This window comes from Pistacia vera, unplaced genomic scaffold (assembly GCF_008641045.1).
Source record: "Pistacia vera cultivar Batoury unplaced genomic scaffold, PisVer_v2 Contig108, whole genome shotgun sequence".
In the NCBI taxonomy this organism is placed as follows: Eukaryota; Viridiplantae; Streptophyta; class Magnoliopsida; order Sapindales; family Anacardiaceae; genus Pistacia; species Pistacia vera.
The window spans coordinates 114,649-126,798 of NW_022195115.1; the positions used below are offsets into that span (position 1 = coordinate 114,649).

The 12,150-nt window shown below is 35.0% G+C and overlaps 2 protein-coding genes across 2 annotated transcripts; both read right to left on the reverse strand.

Moving 5' to 3' along the window:
* Window positions 1-2,970: 2,970 nt before the first annotated feature.
* Window positions 2,971-4,431, reverse strand: LOC116134194 (vinorine synthase-like). The gene has a single exon (XM_031419873.1). The coding sequence runs from the start codon at window positions 4,385-4,387 to the stop codon at window positions 3,104-3,106; it is 1,284 nt and encodes a 427-aa protein (XP_031275733.1). The 5' UTR covers window positions 4,388-4,431; the 3' UTR covers window positions 2,971-3,103.
* A 1,881-nt stretch (window positions 4,432-6,312) lies between these two features.
* LOC116134175 lies at window positions 6,313-9,364 on the reverse strand. Its single transcript, XM_031419862.1, has 5 exons — window positions 9,173-9,364; window positions 7,158-7,272; window positions 6,983-7,072; window positions 6,800-6,898; window positions 6,313-6,669 (listed from the first exon to the last, which is right to left on the reverse strand). The coding sequence occupies exons 1-5, from the start codon at window positions 9,238-9,240 to the stop codon at window positions 6,568-6,570; spliced, it is 474 nt and encodes a 157-aa protein (XP_031275722.1). The 5' UTR covers window positions 9,241-9,364; the 3' UTR covers window positions 6,313-6,567.
* Window positions 9,365-12,150: the final 2,786 nt, after the last annotated feature.

The following is a 12,150-nucleotide window of genomic DNA, read 5'->3' on the forward strand; positions in this document are numbered from 1 at the left end:
ATTTCTAATTAATATTAAGAAATAAAAAATTAAAAAGTCTCTTTCATGAAATTTTTATTTGAAGTTGACTATTACGAATATTCTCTATTAATAATATATAATTCGCGTACTTGCTGTAATATACGTGTATTGAATATATGATTTATTCAACGAGCTACTACTTCTAAAATTTAAAGGTAACCATTTGAGACCACAAGAAACACAATAATCAAACACCAATATCTTTTAAGAAAATGTTTCTTTTTATTGGGGATTGATACGATTGCACCCACCAAGTAATCTTGTGATTTGTAGCACCTTCTTCAAAATATTCTCGTTTGTAAGTTTTGATGATTCCCCTTATAAAATCTCCAATATGTAAATGCATGGATCAAATAAGTTCAAAATTTTTTGTACTTTTGTTCAAACTCAATATTTGGAGCTCGAAACCAAACAAAAGATATCTAGATGACAGATACGACATAATGTTTAGGCTATGTTTGTTTCATTCAAATACCACTATCATATCCTATTATCATATTCAAGCATATCCAAGTATACATTTGTTTTAATATTCTCAATTCTCTTCAAAATTCAATCATATTATATTCAACTCAAAGCATTAACAATTATCACTCTCAACAAAAGTTTTAAAATTAACAAAAACACCCTCACCCACTCAAGCCACTATCACCTGCCAACAGCCACCCTTGCCGCCAGCCATAGTCGTTGCCACCGCCGTGGGAGCACCGGTGACCAGAAATCAATCATGCAAATACACACACAACAAAACTACTTCTACAATCAAAATACAATAAAAAAAGCTATCAAAAACTCAAAAATCTCAACCCCAAGTCTTCAAAATGGTGAAACCCTAAATGGTGGGGGGCAACAGCCAGCGAGCAATTGGTGTCAAGAAGCATAGGAGTTTTGGAAGTGGGAGACCGGTGAGATGATTGGTGGTCAAGAGATGGATTTTTAACGCTGGGATTAGAAAATGGCAAAAATCGTCCTAGATCTACCGCCGCAGATCTGGACGGAAAAGGCTAGATTGGCACACGACAGCCAAAATTCAACTGGTCATGTGCCATTCCGACAGATTCTGGCCACCTTCCAACAGTCATGGCCGGGTACCGACAATACGTGGGGTAGGGGTGTTTTTATCAATTTATAAACTTTTATTGTGGGAGTGTTTAATTAAATTAACAAACCTAAGAGATTAAAAATAATCTAAACATTTTCAGAAAATGCTATTCGGAATTGTACCGAAAACTTCTCAGAATCCTATCCTATTTTCCAAAAATGCTATTCTAAAAAACTTACCAAACAGAGTTGTAGATTTGGATGATACCTCGAAAATCAAGATTTCTAGTTCTTGATATGAAAAAAAAAAAGGAAAGATCTCAAAAACTAATTAACTTTGATCTTTTAACTCAAGTTAATTTAGCCACTAGATCCACCATTGGGTGACCTAATCGTAAAAAAGCAAAGGAGAATCTAAGTTTACATGGTCTTTTGAGTTCGAGTCCCTGCAGCCCCTAATAAGGGGTCAAGTACTGGAGCTCGTACCTAGCCGATAGTTTCAAAGTCTCAGAAAATTAGTTGAGGTACGCGCAAACTGGCCCAAACATTCTCAGTCGTCAAAAAAAAGAAAAAAAAAAAACTCAAGTGAATTTTAAGATACAATTTAAAGGATTTAAGTTTTGTCCTAGTATATTAATCATTAATCATATGGACGGAGGTTGTTAATTTGATGGGAATTGATAATGGACTTGAGAGAATGCAACCAGTGGTTGAGTTTTTATTGAATTAATCGAATCAAGTTGAGGGTTTCTGGATATTATAGTATAATGCTCCTTACAAGAAGTAAACTACAAGTAAAATAGGCCAAATAGCTGATTGCTGATCTGCACCACTGATTATATAAATGTGTGTTTGTAATTATAAATTTATATGTTGATAATTAATGAATCATTGATAATTGAACTGATTTTTCTGATATGATATTATAAGTCCTGACTTCTGACTTATTGGCAAGATGATGTAGGAGACAAGCAATATATATAAATGGTCACACTAGTATAGTGTAATAGCTACCTCATGCAATTGCAGCTGTATAGGATTTATTTTGAAATTGAATTTCAAATAGGAAGTTATTGAGAAGATGAGAGAAAACTGAGAGGACGTGAAAAGAGAATTCTTGAAAAACAAAAAATTATATTGACAGTGAGTCAATAGATCTCAAATACACTGATAATTAAGAGATGTCCCAAACGCAATCTAAGAGAAGAGCAATGAGAAACAGCTAATTAAGCCCCGAAAAGTGCCAGGCATTAATGCTCTGATTTAATCAACCAGACACATTAGTATAATTCTATAACATACCAAAAGCTGTAATCTTCGAGGCATAAATTCCAGTCCTAAATTCTGCTTTGCAGCCCAAATTAGTGGACTTGCGGTTATATATATATAATCGGATGTTTGGATTAGTTTGTGCGTACCTTAACTAATTTTTAGGGTCCATTAAACACCCTACAAACCCAAAAAACTAGTAAACCACAATCTTATTGTGGTAGGTGACCCCAACACTTGAATCCAAAAACTCAAAAAAATGAGTAAACTTTTTTTACCGTCAAGCCAACCCTTTGAGGTTAAGATGATATATTCATTTCTTCGTGATTCTGCTGCATTAGTTATATGTTGGACTGTAATTAATGATAATAATAAGGTTTTGGTTCAATATTGACTATAAATTGAACCAGCTGTGAACTGAGGGCCTTCCTCAAAATGAAATGATCATGAAGTGGAACAAAATTGAGTTTTGGAGAATGCCACTGTTAAACAAAATAGAGATAGTATCTATCAGTTCTCTATAAGCAATTTAAGCAAGAACTGTGGTTTTTTATTTCACAATTAATTCATCCTGTCATGCTCAATGATCATTGACGCTGACATAAATATGGAAGAGTAATGCTACTTTTCTTAACCTGTATTCAAAATTTCATTTTTATGATGTGAAATTTAATTTCCTAAAACTATGTTCTTTATCACAGGATTATCTTATTATTTTCATATAATTTCAAACAATAATACACATTATTACATATGTTGAATTCTGAATGTATTAGTTGAATGAGGCAGGAGAAACAAAGGAGAGTAGCTCCTCGTCAGCTTCAAATTTGGCCATGTCTTCCTCTTTCAAGTGAACCCATGCCTCTATTCCATCTCCACCTTTGGTGTCAAATAGAATTGCCAAATTGCTACAAGCCAACCCACCAACAGTTACCCAGATAGGCCTTCCCCAACCAAAGTCAGTTTCATACAATGGAAACCTACATAAACTTGTAAAGCAGAATTGAACCATATCTTCTCTATTCAATCTTTCATTAAGACCTTCCCTTAAACCAAAGTCTTCGAATACCCCATTTTGTAGCTTTTTCATATAATCCTTGTCCAGTTTCCTTTTAGCCTCCCTGAACTTTGTAACCAGTCCATGACACTCTTCCCCAGTAAATTCTGATGAGATCATTGTCACTGCAGGTCCAGATATATTCCCAAAAGACTCATCAGGCAGCGGTTGATCCATTCTCTTCCGCAAATTCACTGGATGAATCAACATGCAAAGCCTCTCAAGCCCCATCTTTGTTCTAGTGGAAGCCGTGAAACGACTCCATATAAAAGATGATAAGGCCTCAACACGGGTTGGATGAATCCCGTTGTCAGCATATGTTTCTTTGAGAGTAGCCAGAACGGAGCCACTGAACACAAACCTCTTCAACACGATGTTCTCCTCAGGAGGAACATTAACTGTGCTTGTTATGTCATCTAGATCCTTGGGTGGAAAGAGAGTGGCGGACTCGAACTGTGGACAAATATTGTCAGTTTCATCACGAGTAGTAGCAGCCCAGTCCTTCATAAATGTGATCATTGATGAAGCATCTGCAATCTTGTGCGACATGAGTACACCAATCGCAACACTGCCACAGTTAAAGTAGTTGGTTTGGATGGCCAGGACAACATTTGTGATACCGTCTTGCTTGTGATCGTTAGGGAGAAATTTGTTGAACTCACTTGGAAGTAGTGGTTCTTCGATAATTTGAGAAAGTTGGCAACCGACTTGAGCCTCCAAGAAAAGTACTGACGCATTGTTGCAGTCTACATAGTTGTTTTCAAGGCATCCGGTTAATGGGTAGTAATGATTTAGAATCTTGGACAGTGAGCTTTTTAGGCTGTTTGAAATTTCACTATGGCTACGTTTGTCATCAAGATGGTAGAAGTAAATCGTAGACATAAAAAAGGTCGGAGATAGTTGATCAAGAAAAGAAAATTGGTAACGGCAGAGATGCTCAGGGATTGGAGTACAGGGTGTGATTGATTCTCTGGAGATAACTTCGACATCAATCTTCATTATTAGCTTGCAACTATAAGCTACCCAAGATATGAGTATTTGTGAAGGCGCTGATGGGCCAAGACGGCAAGCAAGTTATATAGAGCTGCAACGCAACACACCTATATTATTGCATATTGGACTTGTTCAACTACGTACATTATCAAGCTTTACACTGCTTTCATCGAAATAAATTTATAAACACTTACTCGACCGGCAGGCGGCACATCTGACATACATATCTGACTCTGGTCTTTTGTTTTCTTCCTTTTAAACCCTCTGTGGATAACAAATTCGGTAGAATTTATTTTACAGGAAGCGGTGTCTTGAAACCAATAGTGAAAGGGAACCGATAAGAGCGCAAGGGCGGCATTTCAACACTGTTACATTGAGCTTTCAGGGATAAAGACAAATACCTCCTGGTAGATGCTCATTAACTTGATCGTATAAGTACAATAAATGCACATTCTTCAGTCCCTTACTTTACACAGGATTTGTTTTTGAGGTTAAAAAAGGATCAATAACGACAATAATGTTAAGCTTTTCTTTGTCTAATTTTTTTTATTTTTTTATAATCTGAGTGGATCAACTTATATTTATCCCAATTAATCTCTATCAATTAGATAAAAACTTCAATGATTATCTTTATTAACAATTAAAGAAAAACTCAAACTCATAACTTCTTAAGTCATATATCCAAGAATTCATATCCGTCCGTTATTCAGACATAATTATAAAAGCTAGACCGAAGAAAATGACCAAGCTGAGCTAAATGAGATCAGATTCAATAAACTTGCAAAGAAGTATGGAGTCTAATTTTGTTTACGGTTGTTTCATACGTAAAACATTTGGAGCAGAAAGAGAAAGCTCTTTTATCATGAACGCGACACATTTGTGATCAGAAAGAGATATGAGAAGTTGCAATGCAGACTACTGAAATATTCTTCTAATGTATGACGGAATGTGACTGCCCATGTGTATACATCATCAGAGTTTCCATCGNAAAGTTATATAGAGCTGCAACGCAACACACCTATATTATTGCATATTGGACTTGTTCAACTACGTACATTATCAAGCTTTACACTGCTTTCATTGAAATAAATTTATAAACACTTACTCGACCGGCAGGCGGCACATCTGACATACATATCTGACTCTGGTCTTTTGTTTTCTTCCTTTTAGACCCTCTCTGGATAACAAATTCGGTAGAATTTATTTTACAGGAAGCGGTGTCTTGAAACCAATAGTGAAAGGGAACCGATAAGAGCGCAAGGGCGGCATTTCAACACTGTTACATTGAGCTTTCAGGGATAAAGACAAATACCTCCTGGTAGATGCTCATTAACTTGATCGTATAAGTACAATAAATGCACATTCTTCAGTCCCTTACTTTACACAGGATTTGTTTTTGAGGTTAAAAAAGGATCAATAACGACAATAATGTTAAGCTTTTCTTTGTCTAATTTTTTTTATTTTTTTATAATCTGAGTGGATCAACTTATATTTATCCCAATTAATCTCTATCAATTAGATAAAAACTTCAATGATTATCTTTATTAACAATTAAAGAAAAACTCAAACTCATAACTTCTTAAGTCATATATCCAAGAATTCATATCCGTCCGTTATTCAGACATAATTATAAAAGCTAGACCGAAGAAAATGACCAAGCTGAGCTAAATGAGATCAGATTCAATAAACTTGCAAAGAAGTATGGAGTCTAATTTTGTTTACGGTTGTTTCATACGTAAAACATTTGGAGCAGAAAGAGAAAGCTCTTTTATCATGAACGCGACACACTTGTGATCAGAAAGAGACATGAGAAGTTGCAATGCAGACTACTGAAATATTCTTCTAATGTATGACGGAAAGTGACTGCCCATGTGTATACATTATCAGAGTTTCCATCGAATTTTGAAATAAGTCAATTAAATCAGGTCGACTTCGTCAAATCTGCTTCCCATGATTAACCAAGACAAATCTCTCTAAATTCAGTTCAATGACAATCAATTGGCTTGGTAATAAACAATATCATACCCTCAATGAAAGTAAACCACATTTTTACCTAATCTTTAAAAACAAAAACCAAAAAATCTGATACAAACATTGAAGCATACAAAACTAGATCGTGGACTACATCCAGGCAGAGTCAGATATCGACTGTGAAACTAGACCCAGGCATAACTGCATATAACTCTTTAAACTGTTTTGGTTTTGAGAGCCTTTTTCCTGAGTTGTCTCCTCGGCATTGAGTTCTTCATACCAATGAAAAAAAGCAAAGCCCCAAAAAGTGCCAAGCTCTGCAAAAAGAAAGCAGAAACAGATTAAAAACTACGCCCTGATTTAGACAAAAAAAACCATAAGAAAGCTTAAAAGAGGGGTAAGAGGGAACCAACGAAGCTTATAGCATATTAAATCTTAATTGCTAACCTGTGTAAACTTCGAAAAAAGTTGACCGAATTCCTTCTTGTCAGCATCATAGTTGTAGAAGTCATATAGAATAGGAGTAGCAATAGCCTGATGCAGAAGCTGCGCCCCAAAACAAAAATGGAGTTAATGCAGTTAATTTGAGTCATTACTAGTTTTAAAAACCAGAGAGACTACAATACCAACCAAAAGATACGCTCCAAGAGAACTTCCAAAGATGAAAAGAAGGCCCCCAACACCCTTCAATGCTATAGCAGCAGCAACTAAATACTTGATCTGTAAAGGAAAACACCAATATTTCAGAAAAATCACTAAATTATATCTCAATAGTTAAGTTTCAAGAAGTTAAAGGGTTACACACTTCAACTTCTGGAACTTGCAACCCAGTGTGAGTTGACACGTGCTTTGAGAAGATGTTGAACTTTGGTTCCAATGACTTTGCTGCAGGCCCACCATCAATGCCAAAATCGTTGAACCTATAAGCATGAATAAAAAACATTAAAAAAACAATGATTAGAACTTGAAAGTCTGCATTGCTACAAACATACAAGTTATGGAATTGGGAAACAACTGCACATGCAGTTTATAATCATCTGCTGCACTTAAAATCATAATTGCACCAAATTAACACCAGTGACAATAAAAAATTGATTTCATGATGCAAATAAGCATGCAACAAAAAATGAGTTTCACTGTGACATTGTTCTCAAATGTTAAAACTCTAGCTGATGCTCTGATTAGAAATGAAAAGCATTTCAGACAGCTAACTGACAAGTATGGGTATACAGCAACCTATACTTGATACACTGCATATAATCTTATTTTAAACTGATGAAATCCTAAATTCTGAGTATTCAAGAAAACATAAATATACTGAGAAAAAAACTGTGGAGATTCTTCCATGACACCAACCTTTTAACCAATCACATACCACGGAAAAGTAAATAGCATCATTCAGCTATGAGGTCAACCCTCATTCACTTAAAAATGAAGTCTACAGTATCAAATGCGTTTCCATACATTTGACACAGCAATAAAGCTATTAAAATTGAAGACTCTTATCAAATTTCTAGTTACAAAGTACACCTGCTGGATTAGTTTTACAAACAATAAGAAAAACTCAAAATGTTTTAACTAACTTAACTACCTGACTAGGATACAAGCCAAATAACAATAATTAACAAACTTCAGCAAAGGCAGAGCCACAAGCATTATTTAAGCCATAGCAGGGATGGAAGCAGAAAACAGTAATAAACTAATTAATAATCATCACTATGTATTATTAAATTTTGTGATCACAAGATAAAGTCGTTAAAAAATAAATAAACACCTAACTGTCCTGTAAATATTTTATACTGCTCATGGATAAAGTTATTTACTATTTTTGAATACACAATCATTAAGACTTGTGAATAAACAAATTTAATTATCAATATATAAAAGCCATCAACCAAATAAAATTTTCTAAATCTGGCAACCGTTGTCATCAACGGAATACATTTTAAACAAACAACGCAATTATCATACATGGCTCAATTCAAATAAGCTGAGCCTTCCTAGATAATCAAATTCAATGAAGTTTCAATTTCCTTGTCAAGAACAATAAAAAACGAACTTCAACACGTGCAACCAATGCCCATCACATAAATATCAGTTTTTGTAAAAATGGTTTAACTTCAAATCGGCAAATAAGGTACCACTTAATACAAAACACCTAATGGAATTAAACAAGATACTACACTAAGCATTTCCATGGCATGGTTGCAATAATATGTTCCACCTCACTGATCACAGCATTGCCAGAAAACCAACTCCTTAACACACTGTTACGTACAATATGTTTCACTACCTCCAGTCCTCAACATTAAAGGAAAAAAGAAATAGCATAACAAGTGAATCTAACTAATATATCTATATACAGACAAAATGAATCTCAATCACGCGATATCCTCAAATCCATTCATTCACAACCAATAAAAAACCGTCACCAGACGTCTCTCTTTACGGTTCTACCAATTAAAACTCCTAAACTACAACAGCAAATTCAAGATCAATAGTAATAAAGAATCTACTAAAAAAATTGAGCAAACTCTTCACCTCAAAATCTATTTATCAGATCCAATGCTTCAAAGAAGAACAAACAGATATACACTACGATAAGCAGCATAACCATAACGTTTAACCTTCTATGTATCTAAAATTCAAATTTTTCCCTCCTTTTTCTAACTTTCGCCCGGAAAAGCAAACCCTCATTCAAAGTTCAAACTCACAAACAAACACAAAAACAGAATTAAAAAAGAAAAAAGAAATAAAGAGCAAGAAATGAAGCAAAGTTGAATAAACAAGCAGATCTGAAGATGTGTTTTAGAGCTTTACTCTTGCCATGCCGATAAAATAAAAACCGACGCGAACATCACTCTTCCAATAAACGAAGCGAAAGCCATTTTCAGGCAAAGACCGAACACAAATATTTGAGTTTTTGCTGTTACTAGGAAAAAATAGTGGGGGCCAGACTGAATCCAATTCCAACCCGACTTTGTAAAATCAAAACACGGTGGAGTGAAATAAGGGACGGAGATTTTATAAAGACAGACATGAAGAGAGAGAAAAATGATGACATCGATCATACGCGTACTCCCGCGTGTATGAAAATAATAGAAAATCGCTTTGTTTACGTGTCACGTGCTATGTTTGAGGGAAACACGTCGGTAAGCCAATGGCGTAGTTGGAGGGAAATGAAGAAGCAATGACGTGGAGAGGGGAGAGAGTGTTGGAGAGGTCAGGTAAAGTACTTTTTGTAAGGAAAAATAGGAAATGACCCTGTTATTGTGGGATTACGGTTGTGTCCCTTGTCTTTGAATTTTTTGGCTTTTAGTGGTTGTCTGTTTCCAATGAGAGTTTGAAATTTGAACGTAGAGTCCATGTTCAAAAGGTCTTTGGTCAGAGTCATGCCACGCATTTGGCGACTTGCCTTAAGCAAACAATATTTTTTACAAATTAAAACCTTATATTATCAAAATAAATCTACAATTCCAATGGGAGGCGAAGCGTGATTATTTAAAAAAAGAAGAACCAATAATCAATTATCTCCTAGATTTTATTACTCACTATTTTAGACGAAAATGAAATTTTAGCATTTATGGAAGATATGGGCATAGTTAGATTGAACAAAATCCCGAGGAAATGACCCACGAAGACAATGAGAAAAGACGATGATTTTACGTGTGATTAGACATTACTAATCCTATAGAGAAGTGGTAGGAGCGTGTCAACAAGTAGGTATCACGACATATGTGATTCATTGAACTTTCAATTTTTTTAATAAAAATCTTATTGCTAAGATATAGCTAAAGGAAGGAGACATCTCAATAATTAAATAAAACACAAGATGTCCAATGACAATTTAGCCTTTAGAGTCTGCTCTAATTGGATCAACAGTTGCATGTTCCAAATTGGATCAATGCATGTTCTCATTGGATCCCAATTCAAGCTGGCTATTGCAGACTCAAACTACTTTATTTCTTTTTACTTTATTCTTTGTTTATATTTTATACGGGTTCTTAACCTTTGAGTGTTAGTATCTCTGGACTCTTGAGAAAAAATATAAAACTTTAGTCCCATGAGGCAGCAAACTCGTTAAAGACAAGAATAATGTTAAAAAATGAGGAGAATAATAAATGTATGATTGAGAATAAAGCGTTAGTAATCCCTAAGGTTTCATAGTTTGCTCATTTGGCAAGCGAAAATCAAATCCTTTCTTCTCTTGAGTGATTGCTTGAGTTAAGCCTTCTTTACTAGTGTTGACTTTTGAGTCCCCATTTTCTGTCCTCGGATCATCTTGTGGGTTTTGTTTACCCTTTTTGTGTGTGATGATCTTGGATTATTGATTGCTTGAGTTAAACTTATCTGTCATAGTAATGTAATACTTTACCACGGGTAGAGATGGCAATTGTACCCGGATTTCTAGGTACCCTACCCAGCTCGTACAAGTCAAGCATTACCCGCTATTTGCGAGGATAGGCACGGGCCTAGGTATGGTTTTAGGGCCTACCCTTAGATACAGGTTGGGCCTGGGACAACCATTGTCGAGCCCAACCCAGCTCGAGTTTTTACTTTTTATCACTTAAAAAAAATTAAAATTTTATTTGATTTGATTATGATTTTGAAATGAATTTATGACAATAATCAATTGCGAAGTTAGTCAAACCCAAAATCTTTTGTCTACCATATTAATCTATACACACAAAGCATATAGTGATTAAAGCAAGATATACTATTAATTAAGTTAATATGAATGACAAAGAAAAATATATCAAAGATTACCCATGAAAAAATAAATTATAGAAATTAGCATGAGCTCAGACTGGGAGTCACAAAAAGCCCATTAGACCGCCCCTGGGTATCACTCGACATCCACGCAACAAGCCTAGGTCGAGCTTGGGTCAGGGTCATAGGGTCGGGTCTAGGCCTGGGCCAAGGGGTACCCGATCCTAACCCGACCCATTGTCATCTCTAACCATGAGAAGTCATTCATAGTTTATTAATAGAAGGAAGAAGAAAAAAATGTAATAATATGAAAGTGTGTGTGCATAGAAAACTAGAATAGTGAAAGAAAAAAAAACTAACAATGGTTTGAAAAAATATATATATATATTGTGCGGGGAATCCAGAGAGGATAATTCCCTATTAGGGAAGAAGATATTTAGATTGGCTCAGTTTGAAAGGAAGATATTTAGATTGACTTAGATTCTAACTAAAGTAGCCGAAGATCATGCAACTTCCTAATCTTACATATTTAAATCTTACTTCAACTATATAATGTAAATGAGTGCTATATAAACCCCATCATATCTTGTTTTCTGCGGTGGGTTAGCAATTTGTTCTAGGCATTCTATTTATTTCTCTTGTAAGCTCTCTAAGATAATAAAAGAATAGTAAACGTAAGCTTAAGTTTTAACTTGTCGAACCACTTTAAAAATTGTTTGTGTTCTTTACTTTATTGCATTTTTTATTACATTGTTGATTTACATTAAATCACACACACATCGGTTTCAATTCTGTCAACGTTAATCGGATCTCTCTGGTTGGTACGAGTTTTCGTATCAACACCTTATAATACTTTATCGCATTTTTCATTACATTTTGCCAAAAAGCTCTCAAATCTTAGAAGCTCGCAAAGAGGTAGTTCGACCCAGAATCAGTACGATTCAAAGCTCGATCCAGTTGAAGCTCGTCACAGTGACCAATTCTAACATCTGTTCGACATAATCAAAGATAAGCTTCAATCTCGGATATTTCAAAAGGAATAAGATCAACACTGCTAACAACGTAATCTCAACGCTCAATCACGAAGA